This window comes from Dendronephthya gigantea, unplaced genomic scaffold (assembly GCF_004324835.1).
Source record: "Dendronephthya gigantea isolate DGI-Jeju-01 unplaced genomic scaffold, DenGig_1.0 000016F, whole genome shotgun sequence".
In the NCBI taxonomy this organism is placed as follows: Eukaryota; Metazoa; Cnidaria; class Anthozoa; order Malacalcyonacea; family Nephtheidae; genus Dendronephthya; species Dendronephthya gigantea.
In genome coordinates, this window is record NW_021163026.1 from 1,996,923 (window position 1) to 2,024,487 (window position 27,565).

The 27,565-nt window shown below is 38.7% G+C and overlaps 5 protein-coding genes and 1 non-coding gene across 6 annotated transcripts; 4 read left to right on the top strand and 2 right to left on the bottom strand.

Moving 5' to 3' along the window:
• The first annotated feature begins 56 nt into the window (after positions 1-56).
• LOC114520382 (beta-ureidopropionase-like) lies at positions 57-3,294 on the top strand. Its single transcript, XM_028540629.1, has 14 exons — positions 57-468; positions 891-1,062; positions 1,150-1,237; positions 1,314-1,408; positions 1,657-1,741; positions 1,850-1,926; positions 1,998-2,052; positions 2,194-2,308; positions 2,382-2,463; positions 2,667-2,709; positions 2,789-2,815; positions 2,909-2,949; positions 3,021-3,107; positions 3,173-3,294. Exons 1-14 carry the CDS (start codon positions 368-370, stop codon positions 3,269-3,271), a joined length of 1,167 nt encoding a protein of 388 aa, XP_028396430.1. The 5' UTR covers positions 57-367; the 3' UTR covers positions 3,272-3,294.
• A 53-nt stretch (positions 3,295-3,347) lies between these two features.
• Positions 3,348-4,204, bottom strand: LOC114520384 (protein GUCD1-like). The gene is made up of 2 exons (XM_028540630.1): positions 3,792-4,204; positions 3,348-3,675 (listed from the first exon to the last, which is right to left on the bottom strand). The coding sequence occupies exons 1-2, from the start codon at positions 4,136-4,138 to the stop codon at positions 3,348-3,350; spliced, it is 675 nt and encodes a 224-aa protein (XP_028396431.1). The 5' UTR covers positions 4,139-4,204.
• A 1,825-nt stretch (positions 4,205-6,029) lies between these two features.
• On the top strand, positions 6,030-16,034 carry LOC114520348 (calcium-transporting ATPase sarcoplasmic/endoplasmic reticulum type-like). The gene is made up of 26 exons (XM_028540597.1): positions 6,030-6,319; positions 6,561-6,578; positions 6,706-6,788; positions 6,900-7,004; positions 8,129-8,267; positions 8,508-8,588; positions 8,697-8,782; positions 9,019-9,085; positions 9,187-9,275; positions 9,696-9,873; positions 9,993-10,123; positions 10,464-10,552; positions 10,643-10,901; positions 11,007-11,117; positions 11,278-11,395; positions 11,526-11,623; positions 11,781-11,964; positions 12,060-12,132; positions 12,444-12,616; positions 13,157-13,283; positions 13,439-13,641; positions 13,728-13,813; positions 13,899-14,032; positions 14,324-14,441; positions 14,557-14,671; positions 15,256-16,034. The coding sequence occupies exons 1-26, from the start codon at positions 6,202-6,204 to the stop codon at positions 15,288-15,290; spliced, it is 3,018 nt and encodes a 1,005-aa protein (XP_028396398.1). The 5' UTR covers positions 6,030-6,201; the 3' UTR covers positions 15,291-16,034.
• On the top strand, positions 6,370-6,444 carry LOC114520769. The gene has a single exon (XR_003686723.1). It is a non-coding gene; the product is annotated as a small nucleolar RNA Z195/SNORD33/SNORD32 family (small nucleolar RNA).
• Positions 16,035-16,385: 351 nt separating the features above from the next.
• On the bottom strand, positions 16,386-20,802 carry LOC114520603 (protein phosphatase 1D-like). Its single transcript, XM_028540909.1, has 4 exons — positions 20,439-20,802; positions 18,664-19,014; positions 18,198-18,414; positions 16,386-17,111 (listed from the first exon to the last, which is right to left on the bottom strand). Exons 1-4 carry the CDS (start codon positions 20,734-20,736, stop codon positions 16,757-16,759), a joined length of 1,221 nt encoding a protein of 406 aa, XP_028396710.1. The 5' UTR covers positions 20,737-20,802; the 3' UTR covers positions 16,386-16,756.
• A 955-nt stretch (positions 20,803-21,757) lies between these two features.
• LOC114520623 lies at positions 21,758-26,301 on the top strand. The gene is made up of 3 exons (XM_028540929.1): positions 21,758-23,104; positions 23,582-24,708; positions 24,881-26,301. The coding sequence occupies exons 2-3, from the start codon at positions 23,634-23,636 to the stop codon at positions 26,299-26,301; spliced, it is 2,496 nt and encodes an 831-aa protein (XP_028396730.1). The 5' UTR covers positions 21,758-23,104; positions 23,582-23,633.
• The last annotated feature ends 1,264 nt before the right edge of the window (positions 26,302-27,565 follow it).

The window sequence follows — 27,565 nt, forward strand, 5'->3', positions numbered from 1 at the left end:
AATACGACCTTTGTACTTTGTCTAACTCCACGCCTGGTTGCGCCATAAGTCCATAACCAAGCAACAAGCTCGAAAATCAAAGAATTTCTTTAGTAAATATTGTTTTTTACAATTAATGCATTGATGAGACCTACAGGGATGTATTTTTGAGCAGTTTTGCAGTACAATTATGTAAAAGAACAAAAGATGTTAGCTGAAGATCGTCCTTAAAAAGGGAAAATCCCTGAATTGTGTCGCAATTCCAGAGGGAATTCGAACGTTCGTTTCACGATAAATTTGTCGCAAATTTAGTGCCTGGTGACGCTGGAGCATTGTTAATTAAACTGTGGTTTTGGTTGAAGTTTTGCTGGTTAAATACTTGAGGGAAATGGCAGGAAAGTTTGAAAGTCTTGAGAAATGTTTGGATAAGAATCTCCCGGAAGATGAGTTAAAGGAGGTGAAACGCATATTGTATGGTAAACCTTGCAGGTTGGTTGCAATAATTTGCTACTTCTTGTACCATTAGAATACCAGCACGGGCCTGTACGGCAGTACCTCGGGTGTAGCAGAGCGTAATCCTGGGTGTCAAAGCATACTAGCTAGGACTGATTTAAGCCAGGTGCACTGTGCACATGCACATGTTATAGTTTTAGTGGTTGGGATATAGTTTTAGTACCATTATCAAGCATACCATCTGGAATCATATGCCATATCACAATTATGTATTAATACTGTAATGCATCAAACCATTATTCTATTACAATAAGGTTGCAAAATAAGGTTGCAGCTAATTACTTAAGTGCAAGAGCCCTCATAGCACTTTGGTTCCCAGATATTTTGCCCTCATATCCTGAGTTTCCCTCTCACAACCATATTTAAGGTTGCAAATAATATTTTTGCTTCTTTCAAAGCAAACTGGAATTCTCAAAGGAGGTTACTGAGGAGGCAGTAAATAAGAAAGTGGAATTGGCTGGTTACAAAATTCAGGCAGGACCAGAACAATTACGCAAACCAAGAATCGTTAGGATTGGTGCCGTTCAACACAAGATCATTTTACCAACAACAGCTCCCATAGCTGAACAGGTTAGTAAGCAACTGTTCTGACCTGTGGCTGGTCACAACGGAGATCCTTGCAAAGACAAAGTGGTTACTGTTTGTGTGCTCTTCTAGTTAGAAGCAATTCATTCCCGGATGGGAGAAATCGTCAAGATCGCCAGTCAATGTGGTGTTAATGTCATTTGCTTTCAAGAAGCTTGGAGTAAGTTGATGATGAATCTAAAGAAAGATTGTCTTTGGATTGATTAGGTATGACTAACTAGGTTTAAATATTTCAGATATGCCATTTTGTTTTTGCACAAGAGAAAAGTATCCATGGGTTGAGTTTGCACAATCAGCAGAAGAAGGCCAAACAACTAAACTTTGTCAACAGGTAATTAGTTATATTTGCATGGGTAATGTAGTGGTGCATGTGTGGAAACTACCTGGAAATACGTCTACTGTGTGATGATCTAATCTAGGTAGTGTTTCTATACAGTAAACTACTGACTACAATTTAGGGTTGTAAGTTGTTGTGATGATGTTTAAGTGAGGTCATGAGTGATTTGTGTCTGAACTACCTGAAAAAGATATCTCAAACATGGTGGTCCAGCATTCAAAAGCTGTTTATTGATTTTTCAGTGGGCAAAGCAGTACAACATGGTGATTATTTCCTCAATTTTGGAGAGAGAAGAAAGCCATAGAGATGTATTATGGAATACTTCAGGTTTTAGCAGAAACATATTTCATTTAATTTTTATGATATATCAACCAGATTTTGAGGTTGGCATGATATGACCAGTCATTCTTACCGGGATTTCTCCTAACGTACTAGTTGTCATATCAAACACTGGCAATGTTATTGGAAAGACAAGAAAAAATCACATCCCAAGAGTTGGGGATTTTAATGAGGTACAGAAGCATATTCTCAAAGTGAATAAAAGTATCTCATAATATATATAATTATACTATACTTGTTTTAGTCAACCTACTACATGGAAGGCAATCTTGGGCATCCTGTTTTTGAGACACAATTTGGTAAGCATATGCCAGCAATTCTGTTGCAAGTTGAAGCAATAATCCCTTGTTATCAAGGCCTGAATTATAAAGTCAGCTACATGTGATAGCTGCAACAACTACTTTTTTAACCAAGGATGCATACAAATGTCTCTTTCTTAGGTCGAATTGCAGTAAACATCTGTTATGGTCGTCACCATCCATTGAATTGGTACATGTTGGGAGTGAATCAGGCTGAAATTGTTTTTAACCCATCTGCAACTGTTGGCGACTTGAGGTACATTGTCAATATGTTATGTTACATTGAGTTGTTGCAATTGACACACTCACATCATTTGGTATGTTTTTAGTGAACCAATGTGGGCAATTGAGGCAAGATGTGCAGCCATTGCAAACAACTATTTTGTTGTAGGCATCAACAGAGTTGGAACAGTAAGTGATATTACTGATATAACTAAGACATTTACCAATGAGAAGATGAATAATATTGTCTGGCATGAGTCTGGGGAAATTACTCAAGTAGGTAGTCAGCTAGTCATATTTGCAAGCTTAAAGGGGAAAACTTAATTCAAAGTCATATGCAATTGAGACACTATATATGCATAATGGCATAATTTTAACAAATATTTTCCTAGGAAATATTTGAGAATGAATTTACTTCTGGTGATGGAAAACCTGGTAGGCAATGGATATTTATTTCTTTGTTAAAAGTGTGTTCATTTCTATACTAACGAAGTGTATTAATCTTTCTTTTTAGCACACAATGATTTTGGACATTTTTATGGTACAAGAGTATTTGTTAATTGTGATATTGTGCAGTTACGTTGAATATAATACTGCTTATTAATACTGTTATGTACAATTTTCTGTGATTTAGGGTCAAGTTATGTTGCAGCACCAGATGCTTCAAGAACTCCAGTGAGTTTATCTTGAAAGAATAGAGAAATCATCCTGTAAAAGTGTTTGACAAAGAAAATGTGTATTTTTAGAGTCTCTCTCGAGTGTCTGATGGTTTGTTGGTCACTGAAGTTGATCTCAATTTATGTCGTCAGGTCAAAGACACATGGGGATTTCAGGTAAAATTAGAATTGAGACTTGGATGTCTTGCGTTTGTTTTATACACCATTGCTCCTTTCCGTAGGCCACATCACGCTTGGATATGTATGCTGAAGAGATATCAAATGCTGTAAAACCTGGTTATAAACCAAATATTGTTCGTGAAGGAGATGACAATCAATGAATTAAGCAACCTTTGAGGATCATCGAGACAGATCTTATGTGTCCTACAATTTTAATATAATCTAACAATATGAAACTCATGATATGAAAGTAGCTGTTGCTTGATTCATGTCTATAAATATAACATCCTCATCTGTGCCGTAACTCTTTCTTGCTTGATCGATTGATAAAATATCCATGCAACATTCATCATCATATGACGAAGGATTTTTGCAAAATATAACCTCTGTGTTTGGGTCATAACCACACAGTACTAAGAAATGTCCTTCGTATTCTGATGATGTATCATCACTTGTATTCCATGGGTAGTTGCAAACGTTGCATTTCAGCATGTTTGAATCAACCAGGATGATCGCAATGAATCCATTTTTCAATTTTGAAATAATTTCATCCAACGTTATGGATCTAGGCATAAGATGATAATATATCGAGTTAATTATTAACTTATTGATTAATGATTAACAGAACAGGTTAAATTATAATGAATTTGACAGGAAACAAACCAGAATTCACTGATTTACTTTTTTATAACCTTTATACCCATTTCCTCCGCCTTTGCAAACAATGTGTTCACCCGAACTTGTTCGGCATCAAAATCGCTCTTATAAAAAGACTCAGCCCGGTAGCCTGGATCCACCCCACAGGTTATGGTATAATACACACAATTGATATTAAAATGTCGCAAGATATTTGCCAGATCAATGGTCCATATGCTTTCACCAATACCCAGTGTAGGTAGAATACTGAATAATGCTGAGTCATCAGATATTTGTTGCAATTTGAGTAAGATCATTTGGATACAGGCAAGGCCACAATCCCATTCATGCTTTTGCAAAACATGTGGTAAATCAATTTTTTTTGTTGCCATAATTATGTTCCTCCCCCAAACGAACAAAAATACAGACCCTCTATATAACGGTATAACAGTGGTGGGAAATTTTGTAGAAATAGGGTTATATTGGTACATATAGGTATATGTTGATACATACATCTCTGAATGAGAGCATATGTGTTCATCGAGGTTATTTCAGAAAGGATAAAGTGGGACGTTTTTGAACAATGTGGGTTAGTGTCATTGTGCTCAAACTTATCCCATTGTAGCCCACATTCACACTGTACAAGCGTACGCGGGACGTTCGTTTTGGACCTTTTTGAGTAAAATATTTCCATGTGTGCATATTGTTTTCAATCCTAAATAATCTGCCGTGTATTCTCCAAAAAATAAGCATTATTTATAAAAAATTCAAGCAAGGATGTCTATTGGTATTCCTATAAAGATTTTGCACGAAGCTGAGGGACATACGGTCACGCTGGAAACATTGACAGGCGAAGTTTATAGAGGCAAACTCATCGAAGCTGAGGACAATATGAACATTCAAATGTCAGAGATTACGTTAACGTCTCGGGACGGACGTGTATCGCAGCTACAGAATGTGTTTATTCGTGGAAGTAAAGTTCGTTTTATAATTTTACCCGATATGTTAAAGAATGCTCCAATGTTCAAGAAACAGCGAGATAGAGGGTCAGCTGCCGGGCGAGGAAAATCTGCCATTTTGAGGGCACAAGGTATGAAAGTTACCCATACCCGTATAAATGTTGCTGTCTTATTGCCAAACCTTGCCTACAAAGTATATTTTTATCCAAAGTTTATTTTTGAAGTGTTTTGCTGTGCACAAAATATAATCTACCATCAGCTGTCAAAATAAATAGGATTTGTTTAGGGTAATCTTTGAGTTTCAGAAAGGACTTAGAAATAAACTGTCTTGCTTTCATAATATTGTTCTCATCAAATAGCTCTAATCGCACTAGCTATAACCTACAGCGGCATAGCGCTGATATATTCTTGTACCCAGTTTCAACGTAATTGTAACTTTTGCATTTGTCTTCACCAGCCGCAGCAAGGGGTCGAGGTGATCATTTCCGAGGTCGTGGCAGAGGCGGTCATCGGGGAGGTGGACATAGAGGAGGATTCCAGCATCGACGTTAACATGGATGTAGTATCATCGTCGATCACCAACTGTAACCATTCCATCATGACCTTATTGCTGGAATAAACCTTCAAAATGCAGTCGTCTTTACAAATATCACCTAATATGTATATAGATAAGCCTAGAAACTAAACTGGGTGGAAAATTTTTGAACAAGAGATAGTGAACTAGTCACTAGTGTTTACTGTAATGAGTTGATTTTTAAGCTTTGTATTTATGTTTGAATAAAAAGTGAAACATCATCCTTATATCCAATTCATTGGAAAGTGGTGCAATCATTGCTCAGTGATGCTTCTTTAATTTTACCGCTTGTTTTTGTTTAGAATTTTTTTATCATGGATTCCAGCTCTTTCCCGTACATGGATTCTCCTTGGACTTTCCATGGACTGAGCTCAAAATTTAGGCTTACACACTAACCTGCCATTAAAATCTCAAAAAGACTTTCTTTTTATTTACAGATTCACAAAAACTAGCAATGTGTATAGGAGATGTGGTAATGCAATAGTGTTTCTTGTGTAAAACAGCATGTTCAGGAAAAATAAATGCAGTCATTTTCTGGTGTTGAAACTGCAGTTTTTATATTGCTATTGTAGTTAGCTTACAGTTTTTGAAATAAATATTTTCCAGTAATATTTCCGAATAATTACAACAGGTTATCATCGAACCCCCCCCCCTGGTAAAAAAGTTGGTTTTCACCCTCTCCGGAAATTTAAATATCTCAACTGAATCACGTGACGTGTTTTGACCAATCACAGTATTCCGCGTCCGGCGTGTAGTTTAGTAATTTTGTATAATCGTGCCACGATGTATGGCATTTGAATCCAAAAAGTCGATTTCTTTATATTTTATCAACCCATTTTCGTGGCTCACGAAGAGGATTTTATTCATTGGACGCCAACTCTGAATTCATCTACTGTCCTTTTGGCGGTTTGGCTGCGTTCAAATGGATTTAGCTCACACGAAAAGCGTTGAACAAGTGCTAGAACATTTTAGCGTGGACGAGTCGATCGGGCTCACCTTAGACGAAGTTAAGTTGAGTCAAGAAAAATATGGCCCAAATGGTATGTAAACGTCTTTGATAAATGCCTCCTTAATCCTCCAGCAAGCCCTTGTCATATATGATGAGAATTCTTACCGAAAATGAATGAAATGATTTCATCTTTCATGCACTACCATCTGATGTGACAAAGGTTGCCACACAATTTAACTGTCGATACACACGAGTTTGTTTGCAAACAACTCTAAAGTTTTATGTATTAATCACTTAATATTTTCTTTTTTATGTTCTTTAAAATCGTGCAGAAATGCCAGCAGAAGAGGGTTCGTATTTAAACAAATTCTGAAAAATTTATGCCTAATTCATTCACGCTAGACAGATTGAAAAAAATTTTTCAAATATATGGATGTCACGTATTAAATTTTAATTTTTTACTTTTGATTTGCACAGGAAAGCCTATGTGGAAACTGGTTTTAGAGCAGTTTGATGATTTACTAGTAAAAATCCTGCTTTTAGCAGCTGTTGTTTCGTTTGTAAGTATTTTATAAGTTTTTTTTTGATAAAGTATAACATATATATTCATGCTGTTTTGATTATCTGTCAAAATCAATGGAGTTGGTTTTTGAAGCATAACTTTGTTGCAGGTGTTGGCTCTATTTGAAGACAGTGAGGATAGAACCACAGCATTTGTAGAACCGATAGTAATTCTTGTCATTCTTATATTGAATGCAATTATTGGTGTTTGGCAGGTGAGTTTTGGAGCGATATTGGACAAACAGGTTTCTTGCAACATATGCTATGTGATCAATACTGTTGCCTGTAATTAGGATTTCATAGTATTGGCAAAATGATTTATGCATTTAAATTATCGAAAGCTTCAACATTGCTTCGAATTTGGCCGTTGTCTTAATCAAAACAGGGATACGAGTCGTGATTGGTCAAAATGTACAACACAGACAAAATGCCAATTACATCTAATTGCAAAGTTTCCCAAAGCAATTATGTCTCAATTTTTCTGACAATCGGACAGCTGATTGCTGTTTTGAAAGTGATGTTTACAATGTGTTCAGTGTTCACGATGAGTTTTAAAAAGTGGAAGAGTTGGTATATACATTGTATTGTCATACAGAACTTGTAGTTTGAAGATTCAGATAAGATCTCTTCAATTATTTATTATGTAACATGCAAATTTAGTCCAAACACATGGGTCACACAGTGCTCTATGATAAATCACTTTTGTTTTTGAAATGTACCAAAAATATTCTACAAATTATATCTAGGAACCACCCCTTCCATTAAAAACCATTTGTACAATTTGCCCATCAGTGCTAGTCTAATAATCAACCTCAAAAACCATCTCAATTCTTAAGGTAGCAAGGAGTTTAGAATTGACCAAAAAATGTGTATTAACTCTTTCTGACCCTTTAAAACTTTCAGGGATTGGCAATTACAACCCATTAGCTTAACCCATTCACTCATCAGTGGAAGAGTACTGTCAATAACGAGTTAACATATGACAAACATGACCTTAAGAGTTATGTCTGTGTTAATTTTCTGTTTGACAATGCTCCTCCACTGAGTAAAATGGCCCAACAAAAGATACTAAGTTATTACATACATAAAATACTAAGTTAATTACATGTCTGGGCATACTGTTAGCTGACAAGTAACACAAATAGTTCTTAAAGAAAAAATTGAGTGAAACAGATATTTTTGCATGTGTTGAGGTTTTTAACGGCCATACATTATAAGTGAGATCGTAATCTGTGTATAGATTAAGGCCTGTTGACCACATGTGGGGACATATCACTTAGCATGTCGAAGCATGTTGTACATAAATTTGTCTGATAATTTACAAAACAATATTCTGCAGGAGCTGAACGCAGAGAGTGCCATAGAAGCCTTGAAAGAGTATGAACCAGAAATAGCCAAAGTTGTGAGGCAGAACAAAGTTGGTGTTCAGAAAATCAAAGCAAAAGATCTTGTGCCCGGGGATGTTGTACATGTTGCAGGTAAATCATCTGCCAAGTTTTCTTTGAAAATTTCCTATTTTGCTTCTGATATCTTGGTAGATGTTCCTACAGACTGAAATAATGTAAAAAAAACTCTTTCGTGGGCGTACTCCACTCGCGAACAAATATATTTTGCAAATGTTTGCCTGTAATCTTATCATCTTAAATGGGCAGTGTGAGAACATCTGAACTTCTGCCAAGTGTTCCATGTAATTAGTTTAACATTTTTTCTATTTTTAGTTGGTGATAAAGTTCCGGCCGATATACGTGTTACAAAAGTATTATCAACGACCTTAAGAATAGATCAGTCAATCTTGACAGGTTAGTTGACATGAGCATTACTTTGTGGAATAATGAATTTCTTTAGTTGATAAGCCTCTAAGTTTTTAAACAGTGTTTCAATGTCAATTCTTTTTATATCCTTCACAGGAGAGAGTGTGAGCGTTTTGAAGCATACGGATGCAATTCCTGATGAACGGGCTGTGAACCAGGATAAAACTAACATGTTGTTTTCCGTAAGTAAGATTTCACCGTCCTCCGCTGCTGTGGCGTTGATGATGATGAATCCAATGCAAAATGAATAAAATGATTAAACTACATTCATGCACTACCATCTGAAATGATCCAACTGTACCACGGAAACTATGTAGTGCTGTACAGTACTCTGACAGTTTCTTGAAAGTTTGACAGTTTGAACATTTCTTGAAAATCCCAGAAATTTTTTCATCAGTTTTATCTCAATATTTCACAGGGAACAAACATTGCATGTGGTCGAGCCATCGGCATTGTGTGTGGTATTGGATGTAATACTCAGATAGGTATTGGTCACTGATCATTGAACTATTCTAAATGATTACAATGAAGTCATTGTCAAAAGTGATACAATCAATCATGATGATTTTTCTCCATCGTACTTCAGGGAAAATCAGAGATGAGATGGTTGAAACAGAGTCTGAGAAAACTCCTCTGCAGTGTAAGCTGGATGAGTTTGGTGAACAGCTTTCAAAGGTTTGTATCCTTTGTAATCTTATATCAATATCGAGTGTTATTTGTCTGGGATGATGATCTAAGATTCCCCTTCACTTGTTTCATAAGTGATAGTCTTTATTCTGACACCAGACAAAATGTGAGCCCCACAACCTTTTCCACTCACCCTCGACCCTTCCTCAAGTCCCTTTTCCTCCTTTCCCCCTCCTCATACGACAACAACTCCCACCCCTTTCTTACTCCCCGATCAATCTTTATCACCACCTTTCAATTCCTTCACCCTCCCCATCCAACCCCTTTCAATTCCCCCCCCCCATATTTGCAACCCATCCTTTTCCCTTTCTCTCTAATCCCTTCTTCCCTACCAACCCCACTCCGTCCCCTCCCTGTGTGTCACCATCACCATTCACAACATTATCATACTTCCCACCATCATTTCAGATCATCACCGTAATATGCATAGCAGTCTGGGCGATCAATATTGGTCACTTCAACGACCCCGTTCATGGCGGTTCTTGGGTCAAGGGTGCAGTTTATTATTTCAAGATTGCTGTTGCTCTCGCGGTGGCCGCTATACCCGAGGGATTGCCCGCTGTCGTGACAATATGTCTTGCATTAGGTTAGTCCAGATTATCTTTTCAGTCATCGTCGAACATGCTTTAATTAGAGATCTTGATTTTTTCCGCTCCGGGGCAAGCTCGTCTGATTTGAGTTATTTTTCAATGATATTTTCCATAGGAACACGAAGGATGGCAAAGAAAAATGCGATCGTTCGTAGTCTTCCTTCGGTGGAAACACTCGGCTGTACGTCCGTCATTTGCTCTGATAAAACTGGAACACTGACCACGAATCAAATGTCTGTTTGCAAGGTAAGAGCCCGACAGATATTTCACTCTCTTAGCGCACAATTCTAATTGATGAATTCTGCCAATGACCATGGTTAAAACTTAGAGGATGTTTCTGTGGTTTACGTGAGCCTGGTTGTTGTGAGGTCTGTCACTCTTAGGATCATGTTATTTACTTATCCAAATACATTCCTCATATTCATTTTACATTTCGTCTAAACTCAACCAGACGGGATCATGTAACTATTAGCAGCCCTTGAACTACCTTTCCTACACAATATCCTCCTGCCCATTCCCCTCTTTTTACGATAATTTTGCTATTTTCTTTATCAAAATAAATCCTCATTTTCTCTTTATATCTCAGTTCTTTATTTTAGATGAAATGAAGGGCGAAAAACCAACATTCAACCATTTTGATGTCAGCGGAACAACATACGCCCCAGAAGGCGAACTGTAAGTCCCCTCCCTCCCCTCCCCCGGTTCATCCACCATGGATTCACCGATTTTGAAGGTTCCTTCATGTGTGTTCTCGTTCCCCTGTAGAACTTTGAATGGAAAAACCGTTCGCGTTCAGGATTACGAAGCCATTCAGGAATTGGCCATTATCTGTGCGCTGTGTAATGACTCTGGTGTCGACTACAACGAGGCTAAGAAACATTATGAAAAAGTTGGCGAAGCGACTGAGACCGCCTTGGTCGTGCTGGTTGAGAAGTTGAACGTGTTTGGACTGAATCTTGATGGAAAAAACCCACACGAGCTTGCAAATGCTTGTAACAACGAGGTTCTTAAACACTTCACCAAGGTAATCATCTTTTCATCACCTTTGTATTCCTCTGAAGAAATCCCTTACAGTAACTTCTCCCAGGCAGATCCTTACTGTGTATTAATGTCTTCTCGTTTTCCACAGGATTTCACATTTGAGTTTTCTCGTGATCGTAAATCGATGAGTGTCTACTGCATACCAAAGGATGGTCTCCGTGAAATGTTCCCTAGTTCAGGACCTAAGATGTTTGTTAAGGTATGTACACAGTTATGTTACCTTCGGTCCCTTTCCCCCCTCCCACTCGATCTCAAAGTGAAAGACCTCTTTCCACTTGTTTAACGAGACTACCTATGAGTATTATGTTATCGTGTTTCAAATCTCTAAGGTAGTAGCTACAATTGTTTCCCTTGTCTAGGGTGCTCCCGAAAGCATTTTAGAACGATGTGAATTCGTGCGCATCGGTCGTGAAACTGTGCCTCTCACTGAAGAAATTAAGAGTGAAATCTTGAGTAATGTGCACGTGTATGGCACAGGTAGGAGACTTCGATACAATGAAGTTTAAATGTGACATTGTTGCAAAAACAAGATCCTATATGCACGACCATGCAGAGAAAGAGTGATTTAGTGCAAATAACAATAAATGTACCCGTGATATTCTTGTAGGTGAAAACACATTGAGGTGTTTGGCCCTTGCCACGATCGACAAACCGATGGCCAAGGAAAAAATGAATTTAGAGACCCGTGATGTGACTCAGTATGAGGTAGGGACCGGTTTGAATCAAACTCTTACCATGCAGTGTATTTGTGATTTTCGAAGTCATCTCAAACTCCAAAAATATCAGGCTTTATTCTTGTTAAAAGCTCAATCTTCGCACCATCTCTAAAAGGTCCTGTAATTGAAAACCTCATCTTTACTAGGATGGTATGACTTTCGTCGGCGTAGTAGGAATGTTAGATCCACCGCGTTCAGAAGTCGTCGACTCCATTCAGAGATGTCAGAATTCCGGAATTCAAGTGATTGTCATCACTGGTGATAACAAGGGAACTGCGGAGGCCATATGTCGAAGAATCGGTGTGTTCGCTTCGAAAGAAGAGACGGCAGGTATTGGAGACAAAGTCATGTTTACATCCATTCGTGGTGTCGCGGTTGGTTGGTGGGTGATTCTTTTTCGTTTAAAACCATACTCTTTTTTCTAGGTTTATCATACTCAGGACGGGAATTTGATGATTTGAGTGAACAGGAACAGCGGGAGGCTTGCAGAAGAGCCAGGTACGTAACTTAGTTTCTTGCTTGTAAGCGTGCGAACAGTCGTATATTTGTCCTAACACCTACTCGCAGGCTACTCGACCAGTGTTTCCTATCGTATTCTCTTCAAACCAATAGGATTGTGTTTTCTTTTATAAGTACCCCTGCCATCAACAAGTAAATTGCCTGGTTTCAGATGGAGCGAAAATCATGCATAGCCTATTATTTCCGGCTGGTTTATTTTTGTCCAAAATTAAAGCGCGTTGTTGCAGAATTTGTCAACCGTACTACACACTGTAGTAATCATGCCTTTATCTGCCCCAATTCCGGTCCAGGTTGTTTTCACGCGTGGAGCCGTCGCATAAAAGTCGTATTGTGGAATACCTTCAAGATGACGGTCACGTGGCTGCCATGACAGGCGACGGTGTCAATGATGCTCCAGCTCTAAAGAAAGCTGAGATCGGTGTTGCCATGGGATCGGGCACGGCTGTAGCCAAAACTGCTTCCGGTATCCTTTTGATAAATTCTCCTCGAGACACGAGTTCACACGTTCACCTGTTCTATTTCATGACAGCATTGATTCCCCTGCAGTTCATCCGATTTGGGTTTGCTAAAAAATCGTCTGTTTTGAAGACGTGAGAACACGGCAGTTGTTAAAACTTGCCATAGCGTGCACCTCCGTGATGTTTGTACAAAAGTTACACAATCGCTCCTCTTTCCTTTGGTGACATGATGCAACCTGTCAATCCATTCTCTGAGTGAAGCTCTCTATTTTTACCATAAATAATTTAAAGTTCAATGCATTTGGTATCTGAGGTATTCTCAATCCATTTCATTCTCTTTAAATTACGGTGGAAATGTTAGCCTTTGCGCTGAGTGCAGACTTGATCTGATCACCACATATTCTCTTGCCCCGCATGTATGTTTCTAGAAAAGCCCCACTGTCCCTTACGGGCGACCGTAGATAATGATTCTTCTGCCCTCGGATTCCGTACGAACATGATTGAATTGTAAGTTGCGTGTTTTTCCTTAAATGGTGTCCGTTCAGAAATGGTGCTTGCCGATGATAATTTTGCTACGATCGTTGCTGCTGTGGAAGAAGGAAGAGCCATCTATAATAACACAAAGCAATTTATACGATATCTTATTTCATCCAACATTGGCGAGGTCGTCAGGTAAGTTCTATCTCTGGACCTATAGTTGGACTAAGTTTGTAGCTTGACTAAGAATTTCTGTAGGGTTAGTTTATTGTCCAGGCAATTTTTTAGAGACCAGTGATTTTCCGTAGATTTATTGATGTCTTGACTCTATGCAACTTTTTCTTCTTTAGTATATTCCTCACGGCTGCCTTAGGAATGCCAGAAGCGCTCATCCCAGTTCAATTGCTGTGGGTTAACCTAATGACGGATGGTCCCCCCGCTACAGCTCTTAGTTTTAACCCCCCTGATCTGGACATTATGGAAAAACCGCCGAGGAAGTCAAAAGAACCTTTGATCAACAGATGGCTCTTCTTCAGATACCTCATCATTGGCAGTAAGTGACAGTAGCGAGGTTACCCCAATAGCGACCAAAACCAGTATCACACGCCTAAAAATCTCCCCTCTTTTATTATTCTCTAGTATATGTTGGGGCAGCGACAGTCGCGGCATCAGCCTGGTGGTTTATGTACTATGAAGGTGGACCTCAGATAACCTACTATCAACTGGTAAGACGATCGATATTCACCTTCCTTGCCGTGCTCTGCGCTTGCTAGATGCAGAGAATTCTAAATTCTCTCTTTTTCCATCCAGACTCACCACATGCAGTGTCCTTTGGATAAGGGGGCATTCAAAGGCGTCAATTGCTCAATCTTTTCCGATCTCCATCCAATGACCATGGCTTTGTCTGTCTTAGTTACCATTGAAATGTTCAACGCTCTAAATAGGTAACGTATATACCACACATTTTCCAGAATCCAATTTATTTGATTATATGGTGACATGATGCAACCTGTCAATCCATTCTCTGAGTAAAGTTCTCTATTTTTACCCGAAAATGATTTAAAGTTTAATGCATTTGTTTCATTGAGGTATTCTCAATTCATTTCATTCTCTTTGAATTATGGTAAAAATCTTAGCTTCGCATTGAGTGCAGACTGATTCTGATCACCGTAAAGGAGGGGAGATACCCCACAACTAACCACCTCATTATCTAAACCTTTTTTCTTTTATTACAGTTTAAGCGAGAACCAAAGTTTACTAGCAATGCCTCCCTGGCAAAACCCATCGTTGGTCACTGCGATTTTGGCGTCATTTTTAATGCATTTTGTAATTCTTTATTTTAAATTCACTAATGTAAGTAGACGCGATTATGATTCATGTTTTTGTCTCGCAAGATTCTTTATCATTGGAAATCCGACGGAAAACGCAAGCGTATTTTGATCCTAGCTTTGTTTTGTTTTTCCCACAGACCATATTCCGCATAACTCCTCTTAATATGACGGAATGGATAATGGTTTTAAAAATATCCTTCCCGGTTATACTGCTGGATGAAGTACTCAAGTTTGTATCAAGAAAATTAATTGGTAAGGATTCCTTCTTATTTTTGTTATCTCCTGTAGTAACACTGAATCAATAAGAGATGATCCTTACTGAACCTCTAGGAAGAACAGTTTAGAACTATCCAATATAAATAAAGTTAGTTTAGTTTAGGTCTCCTGTAGTAACACTGGATCAATAAGAGATGATCCTTACTGGACCTCCAGGAAGAACAGTTTAGAACTGATAGAGCTATCCAGTATAAATAAAGTTAGTTTAGTTTAGGTTTCCTCCTGTAGTAACACTGAATCAATCAATAGGAGATGATTCTTACTGGACCTCTAGAAAGAACAGTTTAGAACTGATAAAGCTATCCAGTATAAATAAAGTTAGTTTAGTTTAGGTTTCCTCCTGTAGTAACACTGGATCAATAAGAGATGATACTTACTGGACCTCTAGGAAGAACAGTTTAGAACTGATAGAGCTATCCAGTATAAATAAAGTTAGTTTAGTTTAGGTTTCCCCCTGTAGTAACACTGGATCAATAAGAGATGCTCTTCACTGGACCTCAAAGAAGAGTCCAGATGTGTTATTGTACGTATTTAGTTTAATCAAATTCCGTATTTTTCAGGTGTTGAGCATCAACATAAAGTGAAGACAGATTAGATCATCAACGCATGGTATGAAATAGTGTTGAAGTGTAACTGAATATTCTAACCCCACCTTACACCTCGTAACAAAACTTCAATAATAACCATTCCTATAAAATTTATTTATATAAACTTTGGAAACGGTGTAATTTATTATAGGCATATTACAGTTGTCGTATTGTGAATATAAAGCATATAACGGGTAGTATATATTTCTATGCAATACCATAAATAATCCGTGGATAATACAAAGCTTGATTAAGGGCTTTGTACATGTAGTATTAATCCGTTAATCGAATCCGGATTCTATATAGGGCACGTAATAACTAAATAGGAACAGGTTTTAAACTAGCTTCGTATTGTTTGCAAACGAAGTGAGGAACGTTGCTTAGTTTTTTTTTTATCATATTTAAGGATTGTGTTGTTGAGCGCTTTATTTTTATACGGCAAAAATGATCAGGACGGTTGCATTGTATTAGTACAGACTTAAAGATTACTGGTTATTTCATGTATGCGCTTTAAGATCATTATATTTGCAATTCAAAATAAAACCGACGTGATCATTTTAGCTGTCGTAAAAATAGACTTTCTAAGCGAATTTTTGCGTCATCTAAGTAGGCATGCTTTTAAATAATGATTACTTGATTCCCTTTGTAAGCTGTACGTGATTGATTCTGTATGTGAAATTAGGATGCCGTTTTAGGGAAATTTTTGCCCTTTATTTACCCCGTTACGAAGTTATTAAAAGTAAGAAAAATTGTGCGGTGAAATTGTTTATTGTTTTAAAATTTTTTCTGAACACGATACGTTTGTAACATTGCATTGTTGAAATTTTCTTGATTCAATGAAATTGCATAACAGTATCTTGCCTTTATATGGTGCATTTATTTATTAAACATAATTTTTATCACCATCGAAATCAATAAATTAATTATAGAGTACACTCCATTTAAAAAATATTCTACCAGGGGCCGGTTGTATGAAAGCCGGATAGCGCTATCCACCGGATAGTGATTTTTTCAATCGTTTTGAAAAATTTCAAATCGCCCGGTATTTGCTATAACTTTGATAAAATCTTAGTATTCCAAAATCGAGGACGCTCTTTAATAATTGTTTGTTCCAAAGATGAAATTTTATCGCAGTTTTCGAGCATTTTTAGAACGATTGAAAAATCACTATCCGCTGGATAGCGTTATCCTGCCTTCGTACAACCGACCCCAGACATTTCTCGATGTCTACCAAACACCGTTCTAATGCTTTGAGGCATCTAAATCACACTACCACCATAAAAAGTTGTTATAAAAATCGGTCCTTACTGGAAACTCTGCAAAATTTTGCTATGATCAACCTCCATTAATTAGGTGTTATTTACAGTATGGATATATATTTCTCCATGTTTAAAATTAAGTTTCAGCTTGACTAGAAAGATGTTTTCCTGATTGTACAATATATTACTATGACTAATTTTAAAATTATTTTTCTCTAATCATCGCTGAGAATGATTTTTTTGAATTCTCGTTCCGTGTCGGTGTCTAACGCAGACGAACGTGTTCTTTTAATGTCCTTGTGTTTCTTTGTTAACAACGAGCCGTTGTAAAACGCGAATTCTCGTTTTAACTTCGGCCTTTCCTCGGGCGTGTCCGAAGCCGTGGACGAGTTACTTCGAGATAAACTCGGCGTAGCTTCGCCTAGTTCAGTTTCTGTATCGCTCGGAGGGGAGTAGGGAAGGTACGGAGCGACTGCTTTCTCCTGTTCGTCGAAGAAGACGACGATAGCGCTTGTGTTGTCTGCGCGAATGTTTCTCTCCCGCCATTTTGCCAACGCTCGACAAGTTAATCTGGAAATGAGAGGACATATTGGTTAGAATTATGGCAGTAGGGCAACGTGACTACCTTTTTGATGCTGGATAGCTCTATCAGTTCTAAACTGTTCTTCCTAGAGATCCAGTAAGGATCATCTCTTATTGATCCACTGTTACCCAGGTCTTCCTCCGCGGATCATGTTAGGCACGTGATTAGTTACCACGCTCCTTTGCCACGCTCTGTCTCAACAGCGCCCTCTTGTAGAACCATAATTTATATTGTAATATTTTGTATAACAGAAAAAGTTATTGTAGATGGAAGAATCCGTATGAATCCCGTTACTTTTTGCAACGAAAAGTACGAAGTGATGGCCCGGTAAGTTGCAAATAAACGTATCAAATTAGTAGTGTGAATGAAACATGTTTTAAATTTGATACAAAAATGTATCCTGCTGTTTCAACCAGGCCGAATGTGTGTTGAATAATGGAATTATATTTATTGGGCAAAAGTCGCAGGTTTGGACTTAAAAAAGCAGAAACTGATCTAGTGTATCTCATGTGAAATCAAATCTGACTTAACCTCGCGACCTAACGACTTAACTCCCTTTATTTGCGACGATTAAATAGATTGCAACAGGTTAAACAAATAAATAAGAGCGCTATAGCACGTGGCGGTTCTTTGTCATTAAAATTTGTCTTCCTGTACATCTTATAATATACGATGAAAATGTTTTCGAATGTCCCTGTTTGAGAACCAACTTTTGACTAAGAAACCTCGTGAAATCTGATTTATTATCCTAGTTGGTTGTCTGTGCATGAATGATTTTTTTTAATTCTCAAAATATTTTCCGTTCTAGGCTTTTGGGTTTGAATTGGATGGAGTGAAATATGGTTGACCTTCCTGCCTTTGTTTTCGCCACAAATCTCAACACATCATGAAATGAAATGTCGAAAAAGATAAGTCGCAGCTGTTTTTTAATGTTGATGTGGCCCTCTCTTCCTTTCTGCCATTTTTGTAAATAAATAGTTTGGATGTAGTGCAATTACATTCAAACTAACACCACAAGCCTTTTTTCCTGTGGATGTTGTCATGTACTTGACAGAAAGAAAAATTCAGCCCACCTGTGGGTGACGTCATCTCGCCAGTCCATATCGAAGACATTCTTTTCAATGTTGTCTACAAAATGCACAACTTCCTTGTTTCTCATGGCATTCCATAGTCCGTCCGATGCCAGCACAACAAACTTATCTTTCCGGGGATCAATAAGCCTGTAGTGGACATCGGGTATGGGTGAGACAAGGAAGTCTCCGACAAGGGGATTGAAGCTCCACAGATCACCTTAAAAAATAACCAAGAATATATTCTTTCTTTTCTTTATTTAACCTAATTGGTTTTAAACTTGATTTTATGAATCAGCCTGCCTTAAATTGCATGCATTTCAAAAGTTTAAAATATTGTAATTACATTAACACACGAATGTGTCTAAAATAATAAATTATGAAATATAAAAATAATGAAATCAAATAAATTAAAGTATGTAACAAAGCATAATGGATTAAATAATATAATGTCCTCAAGTAATCTTACCAAGCGAGCGTGCAATGGCTAGGAATGGGACACTCTCCATTTTTGTGCTGCGCAGAACTGGTCCTCTATGTTTTCCAATACGGCTAACCCTGTTCCACGCAACACGAAAGATACCGTTGCTCCGGCCGATCTGCCCCCCTAGCGATTTGATTCGCTGGACCTCTAGGGGGTCTTCTGGTTTGTGGTCGACTGTCAACGGCACAGCCTTAAGACCCTCTCCATCTTCATGGGCAAGAACCACCCTGGAGTCCCCCACGTTGGCGACATACATGTGGCGACCTCGCATGATCACCACAGACGCCGTAGTTCCAGCTGTACTTGGGGTGCCATACTTCGTCTTGGGCCATGAATCTGTCCAAAGAGAAACGGATCTTTTTTACTTTTTTTCCTCTGGTGAAACTAAACACTAGACAGTTTTACTTGACACTTGGTGGTGACTGGCTGTGAATGTCACAAAGACAGTGTGTGACTATGTAGGGCAGGCAGCCACTCCAGCCAGGCAAAGCCTTATGCAGTGATGTGTAAAATACAATGTAAATATTAACTAAGCTTTTTCTCATTTTTGGCGCGCGGAAGAGCGCCCTCCAAATCACTTGACTCTGCATGGAATGAAAACGATTCATCGACTTATAAATATTCTTAATATTTATGTTAATAATGACTTAATGTTAATAATATATGACTATGTCACTATGAGCATAGCAACAATATAGATGCGTGTAAAGCACATGACCTTCATAATCCAATGCTGTATAAGGACTCCCCGGCTTCAGAACTATTATACATTTTATTATTCAGAGTGTTGATTGAAATGTGTATTGTCGTTGCATGCTAATAGCATTTTTGCCGCTAATTCCGGATATTTCTGTTGATTTTGAAATTCCGCATGAACATGTATATATGGAAAACGTGCTCTTTGCTTAGAGAAGCGATTTAAGGTCATCGCAAATATCGCATCAACAAGCTCCTTTATGTGCTAAAAAATTTATTCATTTCTGTCCGATTTTACGCATGGTTGAACGTCTTAGAGTTAAGATGGTTAAGCATCTGCAAAGTGCTCCTACGCATATAGATCTTTTCAAAAATATTCAACTTATTCTCTATTATATTTAGCACAGCGCAATTTCGATATTTATTTCATATTCTCATGAATAAATGTATCGACGTCGTAAATAAATACCCGTGACTTTGTTGCGAAATCGGCAGTGAAGATATTGTTGATTGTAAATTGTTGACCACTGTCTCTGTACATTGTAAGGTAGAAATTGGAAGGTAATTGAAGTGTCTCTTTATAATGTAAACCTAAAATTGATTCAGCGAAGCATTTCCTTGCACGCTTTTGTCAATACATGTCAAATGTGAATTCACAGTGCAATACGTGTCAAAAATTTGATCAATTTAATTCTTCCTTGAAATCTCCAAATCGAAACAATCATTTCTACTTCCTAAGTTTATCGATTATCTACTAAATGATTTATAGCCCAAGCATAGCCCAAACATATATAGACTATACGATCGAAGTAGTAGAACATCTGTCTTCATAGTGCATAACCTCTATACTTTATTTGAAAATTTACAATTAGATATCAATGAACAACATTCAAAGATCGTATCACTATGATACAAGTCATACAACCTTCGTCGGTAGGACCATAGTTCATATTAACTATGGTTTTACCTCGATCTAAATCTCGTGAACCCAAGTCTAATACAATATTTATACGTCTATTTTTACGTACATTATTTTTATACGTTTTTACAGAACGTTTGCCTACCTCTCTCCTTCCACATTGCCGTGTGTACTTCTATAAATGCCCGTTTGATAGCCTTGCCAACTTCATCAGGATCACTGGAATAGAAATCCTTTTGTTTCTGGATTGTTTTCCAGAGATTTTGCCTCGCAAAAAAGGCAGCCTGATGGCCTCCATGGCCATCGAATACCGCGAAAAAGCACTCGCTGTCTTCGCGTTTATCCAACGTTACAGCTGTATAGTCCTCCATGCTTTTTCTTGATCCCTGAGCCGCCTCGACAGAAACGCGAAGGTGGACTGTAGTACCATTTGAAGCAGACATCGTGTAAAAATATCCCCGTATCACAAAGAAAATCGTTAGATTCTTGTTGTCTTGAAATGTGTTTTAACTGTTTCGCACTATGTCGCGCTATAAATTGTTTACATATGAATACTTTTCCGGTTCGAAGTAGCCAATCAGAGACAAGGTTAAAACTTGTACATTTCGCATGCAACCAATCATATTGCAGAACAGCTTGCGGACAAGTTCAGACTTGGCTGGGCAAAAGCTGGCAAAAACCTCTGAATTTGTCCCCGTGTCTGTTGCGCATAAACATGCCCTAAGCACCACGTAAGCATTTATTCCTTAATGAAAGGTTCTCATATAAACGCGAAAATCTCTCGTTTGTGTGATTTATTGTCGTCATAGAAATTACGCATGTAGGAACCAGGTGCTTTATAGTGTGTTTCTTGAAGGACGAATTAGTTTCCCCAATCACTTGCATGTTGATAGCATGATGAATGGTTCGAAATTTACCAGAGAAGTCTCATCCTGTATTTCCAAATTTACCCTTAGGCTTTAATTATGACTGTTCAAAACGCTTTTGCACTTTCAGTAGTAGCTGTTTAACCTTTCTGACCCCTTCGTACAATTTGCATAAAACAAATGCGAATATGGTAAAAAATAGCCAAGATTTTGTTTCATTTTCTTGCCCCGTCAAACTGCATTGATGTGATCGGTTTGGACACCAAACCGAGCGCGGTAAGCGTTATGGACAATCTAGACAGTAGCCAGTGTAGCTAGACCATCTCATGCAAAGACAGGCAATGATTTTCGACCTTTGTGACCCCTCGGGACAACTTTTGGGTGCAACGTTACGTAAAAAATAGACGATATTTCATTTGGTCTTCTTGCCCAACAAACTGCATTGATGTTGGACTGCCTTGGACACAGTAAGTTAGCTGGTGGTGGTCTAAACATGTGGTCGGACCATTCACCAATAATGGTTTGGCCTATGGGGAATGGGGGGTTGTAAAGAACCCTGTAATCGATATAACATGAAGTAGACGATGGCAAGGGAAGATGCCGAAATTAAATTTTGCTTTGTTGCTCGGGTTGAACTTTGAAATAATTCGTTTCGTTTGTATTGAATCGTTAAATAAACGCCTTATTTTGGTTTAAAGTTCAAGGATATGTAGCGGTTTGGACATCATTATGGCATACGGTATCATACAGACATACATTTGCGCAACGTTACAGCGTTTAATATATTGAAGACTGAACTAAAATGACAGGTATTTTAAATGCTAGTAATATTTACATTTGTATAGTATGCAGTAAGGATAGTAAACGTCGATAGTTAGCTGTAAGATTGCGTACTTTTGTTTGTAATGTGGGGATGTGTAGATTCTCGTAGTTAAACTGCGATTTTTTTGTTTTGTAAAGAGTCGATGAATGACGTGTTAGTATTGACAATCACAGATATAGGCAAATTTTTATGTTGCTAATAACATTTATATTAAACGTAAATGTAAATTGAGTATTCTTCTGAGACAAAGGCAGTCAACGAGGCTTTAATACAATAGGCTACTTGCAGATCAGTGTGAAAGAAAATATTGCTGAAATCATTCAAATTTAATGAGATAATTGAGATTCAGCTTGCTTGACCTTGATAAAAAAAGTGACATCGTGCATATACATTATTATATCCCCTTGAAAAAAATTGGAACTTGTGGAAAGGTAATCAAGTTTTCCTGATTGCTGTAATGATTGCTGAACTGGTTGAAAACCTGTTTTCCGTTGTGGGATTGATAAAGATTCCATTGCCTGTTGTACATATTATAAACTTGACTGCACAGTTCACTCTACAGACCGTCTTCCAGGGCTGTGGATATATTGCATAGTTTAGTTTGTTCCCTAAGTTTCATTATAATAAGTCCCTACATCCCTTGTAAACAATACTAATTACTGTTCACCAAGTGTAGAGATTCTATCAAAATAACACACCCTGAAATTCTGAATTTTCCAAAGCTTGCACACCTGCTTGCAGACTTTATCTCAGCAGGTGATATAATTATACTAAGTACACAAAAACTTGTGGTCCAGTGTAAAAAATTGTGTTATTGTGATCTAACTTGGATGAAAATTATGTTGTTCATAAATAAAGATTGATTTTGCTTGATTCAATAAGGACTAGAGCCTAGGCCTTGAGACGGCGAAGTAGAACGGAAGGGTTCGCTCTGGCGTTTTTTTTTCAATCATCTCGTGTGCAGGTTACGGATTAAGTTAAGCGGATGAATATACTTCTAATGACAATGATTCGCTTGTTGTTTGTGAACAAGAAATTGCTGTGGCTGTTTGTTTCAGGAGATGTATAGTTTTGTTGTATTCTTAAAATGTTTATGGAAACGCGTTATTCACTGAGACGACGGTAAGTGACAGACTTATTGTAGGCCTAAAGCTGTCATATTTGAAACGCATGACCTTAATGTGTTAAGTTACGTGCTTACCGGCAAAATTTGCTTCAAAACAGCGTTAAGCGCGTCGTGCTTTGGGGCAGAAGGTCACGGTGACTCTTTCGCTCTTTAACTTGCACAGAAATCGAAGAAACTGTAAACAAAGTGTAACGTTCGTGGTGCAAAAATCAATCTTATATAGCTGTAGGTTTTGCTACTTGGAGTCCATGGCGGGGGTCTTTATTTCAGCAGCAGACAGAGTTGCCAGTGTATGTGATGCTATGCTCAAAATGTAATGGTGGGTTAGGGTGCCGCTAGAGTTTTAGGTGGGGGGTTATTTGTGAGGGAGCTTGCCTTGTTCCCTCACAAGATACAAAAACGCAAAATGTTGTTGAATTTTATACAATTAACCTCGGGTAATGAAATCTTCAATGTTTTTTTCCGTCTTTCAGGCAATGATCTCGTGTGGAAGACAGAGGAATCGTTATAATCTCAAGAGCCACAATGAGGCGTTTATCATTAAATTCGACGTTCCAACGAACTTTTCTATATCTCGTCGTGGCTTTGATTTTGTTCAACGGAATATGTGTCATCGTTTCGCCAGAGTTCTCGCTCAACGCTCTGTTCCGATACATTGTCAGTCGCGGTCCAGATGCAGAGAAAACCGCCGCTGCACCCTGCCCAAAAATGTCCATCCAGCCCGCACTCTACCCCAGGCTCTCCGACGAGAGCCTCGCCTGTCGACCACATATCCAATCAGAGAAGGCCTGTGCATACACTGCGCGTGCGTATGCCTCACATCCGTCGCTCCGGGATTGCCCGGAGCTGCCATACGAACTATGCACCGTCTCGGAGAAAGTACCCGCTCGCGGGAACTACACTTATGCATCGCTCACAATCAGTTGCGATATGTCTTTGTGTGACCTAGAAAAACCAATGTTTATTGAAATGATGAACCCAAGCGATGGACGAATGACCAGGGCTTCTATTCCGATGGGTGCAAATGATTCTACGGTCGAGAGGTATGTCTTGGAATATGCAGAAAAAGCCCGGACAGCTGATCTCAATTTTTTGTACCTAAATTGCACTGGACTGTATACTCGTGCCAAGATTTCACAGTTACTTACATTTTTACCTGCGCTACCGCGCTCCGTGAAAGAAACGCGGAAGGAGAGGGTGAATGTGAATGTTGTATTGATAGATTCACTTTCCAGAGCGCATTTTTATCGTTCTTTACCAAAAACTGTCGAATTTTTGCGGAAAAAGAACGTAGACCCTGATTTTCCCGCGCACGTTTTTGAATACGAACTTTTCCAGGCCGTTCACGGTCATACTCATCAGAGTGAGCATGCGCTGTTCAGCGGTAGTTTATACCCGCATGCGTGGAATTCCAAGCAGAGGGCAGCAACACCCGTTGGTCTGCAAATATTGTATGGAGTGTTCAAGGATGCCGGGTTTCAAACTATGTTCTTGGATGACCTGTGTTGGAAGGCTGTTTACGGCATCGTTACTAAGGTCAAGTCTTACAGTTGGAGATCTTTGCTCAGCAAAATGAAGACAACGAATATTGATACGCGAGGTAAGGGAATAAGGGTAATCAATGTCTTTTATGCTAAAAGGGTTGGGGGTCTTAACTTTTTGGACAGGAATCAAACCTTCCTTTGCAACTGAGCAGGATTTAGCATTTATACCAAATTCTTAGGTTTAGTTGAACGAAAGTAATAAATAAGTGGCGTATACTATATTTTCAGGCATTACCGAAGCTTCCTGCAAGCTCTTGGCAGAGAAAGGCAAACACGATTTACCGTTTTTCGACAACAAACAGCATCAATTGTGTTTCAACGGCCATCACCAGCACGAATATCTCTTCGATTACCTGACACGTTACATAGACATCACCCGCTCCCCAGGGAGCAAGCCTCTCTTCTCGTACACCTCGACCCACGTCTCCCACGATGAAGTCGGCTTGCGAGTTCAGAGCGTGGATAAACACCTGAAGGATTTCATCAACACCTTGTCCAGAAAGAAGAACACCATTTCGTTCCTCTTCGCAGACCATGGGAACACCTACACCCCTTATCAAGTCAAGTTTCTCGAAGGCAGACAGGAGATGTACCATCCTATGATGGTTGTCGTGCTTCCAAAAAAATTAGCTCGAAAATTCGGAAGGAATATCGTGAGGAATTTGACGACAAACCAGCATCGACTGTTTAATATGTTTGATTTTCGAGCGAGTCTAGTTGCGCTTGCAAACTACGATGGAAAATCCGAATTAGACCCTGCAGGATTGTTTGGACATATATCAAGACACAGGACGTGTAGGGATGTAGCTATGACTGAAGCTGCCATTTGCTTGTGCAGGACACGTAAAACTGTCGAGTTAGACCCGGCAGATGAGTTCATATTATCGGAATTTGCTGTGGGTGAGTTGAATAACAAAATACAAAGAGCTCTATCAAAATCGCGTATTTCGTTGAGAAATTCCACAGCGGGGTTACCTGTGCTTTTTGGCGCATGTCAGCGTTTGCGCATTCGGAAAGTGACAAATATCGTTCAAGAGTCGCAACCCGAGGGACTCTTGGCGACGTCCATGGACCTTACGGTACAATCAGGGACAATTGTTGACCAAGTTGAACTCATTACGGTTCGGGTTCAATCGACGGCCAGACGGGATGCACAGAGCCAGAGCCACCTTAAGATGAAATTGCTTTCATTTAATCGCATATCCCAATATGGGTCACACAAAATGTGCGCTGACCAGGGTGTGCCGCTGTCCTTGTGCGTCTGCGATAAAATATCAGCGTCGGCTGAACCAAAATCTACCAAGGAAATACTTGGTGTAAATTCTTCCATAACTTCGCACCCGTCACTTTCATGCTTACTACAAATTCGCCGGGAACTATCGATCAATAGTACAACAACACCTGAAGTTGGAGTATTTGAAATGGCTAACATCTGCAGAGACCGAACAGTAAATGTTACAATTAGCGCTAAAAATAATATTCGAACGTCGGCAGATTTGCCGATGTTTTTTACTTTAAAACCTAGGACTGTATATTTTGTAAGTTCGTTGAGAGCTGGGAATGTTAATATTGGGAGTTTAGAGTTGAAAGTGGATATTGAAATTTCAAAAGATGTATCTGGCAGTGAGCATATAGATACAACATCGTAGGCGTTTTAATAAATTTTTGAATATATTTTTTCAAAATCTCGGTAATCAAAATCTGTTTCATTGTCTTGAAAAATCTTGCTGCTCTTCATGTCATCCAGTCATAATCAAGAGATCAGAATGATCCATTGTCTTTTCACTGTCTTGAAAATCTAGCTGCTCTCATGTCATCCAGTTATAATCAAGAGATCAGAATGATCCATTGTCTTTTCATTGTCTTGAAAACCTCGCTGCTCTCATGTCAACCATTAATGATCCAGTGATTAGAATATTGCCATTGTCTTGCTGTTTTACGGAACAAAACAAGCAAGGCAAGGCTCACAAACACTCCTTTGCCTCTGACCAAACGCGCTTTCATACTAAAAGCCAAGTTAGTAAACCTGAAGATACACTCAAGCCTCTTTCTACAATCCAGAAGCCTGTCGTGTCGATTGTGGACTGAACAAGCGATTAAACAGGTAAGCTCGCTTAACGAACCGATATCTTGAAACTCGTATATATGCATTGGTAATATAGTAAACCACAGTAAACTGTGGTTACATGAGGGAATTGCATGTTCGTAAACTTGCAAAGCTATGGCCTGGTTTCTTCCAGACATTCCTTATTCGTCTCCACAAATCTTGTGAAAAGAGAAAACAGCTAGACCGGCGAGGTTATTCGTTAAGGTGTACTGTCTGAAACAAAATTGATAAACCGAACTTCACCCAAATTTGTGCGGACTGAATATAATCTAGGATATAAAATAGAGCCAGTGACTGATATTCCAAGCGAGACGACTTACTTGAAACACAAACGTGCAGATCAAGGACATGGATTCAACAAGAAGGTATTTATTCTCAATTTAGTTCTGAAGTTTTTCTGGACCCATTTCACATCGTGAGGATGACAAACTACAAAGCATTTTCAACAGTGATTTTCTGTCTGGCGTTACTCGTCTTTCTTTGCACACTCGTTATGCTAGCGGTTATAAGCTCGCTCGTAAAACAAAGGAGAAAATCATTGAGCGGCGGTGATCAAGCCGATGACGGAGAAGAGGAGCAATTGCATCCTGTACAGTCAGGAAATCCATTGGATGAAAACGGACTGATCTCTAGTAGCACGTTGTAAGAAGTTCCAATCTATCATAGTGTATTTTATAGTGTAACTGGGTTTATGACAGTTGCTTGTAAGCAATGAAATTGTCTTTGACTTTCTCCAATCAGTCAGTCAGTACCAGATCATCTCTAGGCCTGTTTTCATTATCGTAGCTAAATCTATCTTGCAATGC

Excerpts from the sequence above, each read along its gene's own strand:
- LOC114520382 (XM_028540629.1), top strand. The coding sequence starts at position 368 with ATGGCAGGAAAGTTTGAAAGTCTTGAGAAATGTTTGGATAAGAATCTC. Across the intron at positions 1,238-1,313 it reads TTGCTTTCAAGAAGCTTGGA|ATATGCCATTTTGTTTTTGC; the intron begins GTAAGTTGATGA and ends TAAATATTTCAG. Across the intron at positions 1,409-1,656 it reads CAACTAAACTTTGTCAACAG|TGGGCAAAGCAGTACAACAT; the intron begins GTAATTAGTTAT and ends TTGATTTTTCAG.
- LOC114520384 (XM_028540630.1), bottom strand. The coding sequence starts at position 4,138 with ATGGCAACAAAAAAAATTGATTTACCACATGTTTTGCAAAAGCATGAA. Across the intron at positions 3,676-3,791 it reads GGTATAAAGGTTATAAAAAA|ATCCATAACGTTGGATGAAA; the intron begins GTAAATCAGTGA and ends TCTTATGCCTAG.
- LOC114520348 (XM_028540597.1), top strand. The coding sequence starts at position 6,202 with ATGGATTTAGCTCACACGAAAAGCGTTGAACAAGTGCTAGAACATTTT. Across the intron at positions 11,118-11,277 it reads GACCTAAGATGTTTGTTAAG|GGTGCTCCCGAAAGCATTTT; the intron begins GTATGTACACAG and ends TCCCTTGTCTAG. Across the intron at positions 11,396-11,525 it reads TGTGCACGTGTATGGCACAG|GTGAAAACACATTGAGGTGT; the intron begins GTAGGAGACTTC and ends ATATTCTTGTAG.
- LOC114520603 (XM_028540909.1), bottom strand. The coding sequence starts at position 20,736 with ATGTCTGCTTCAAATGGTACTACAGTCCACCTTCGCGTTTCTGTCGAG. Across the intron at positions 19,015-20,438 it reads GGCAATGTGGAAGGAGAGAG|ATTCATGGCCCAAGACGAAG; the intron begins GTAGGCAAACGT and ends CTCTTTGGACAG. Across the intron at positions 17,112-18,197 it reads CGAGATGACGTCACCCACAG|ATTAACTTGTCGAGCGTTGG; the intron begins GTGGGCTGAATT and ends TCTCATTTCCAG.
- LOC114520623 (XM_028540929.1), top strand. The coding sequence starts at position 23,634 with ATGAGGCGTTTATCATTAAATTCGACGTTCCAACGAACTTTTCTATAT. Across the intron at positions 24,709-24,880 it reads AACGAATATTGATACGCGAG|GCATTACCGAAGCTTCCTGC; the intron begins GTAAGGGAATAA and ends CTATATTTTCAG.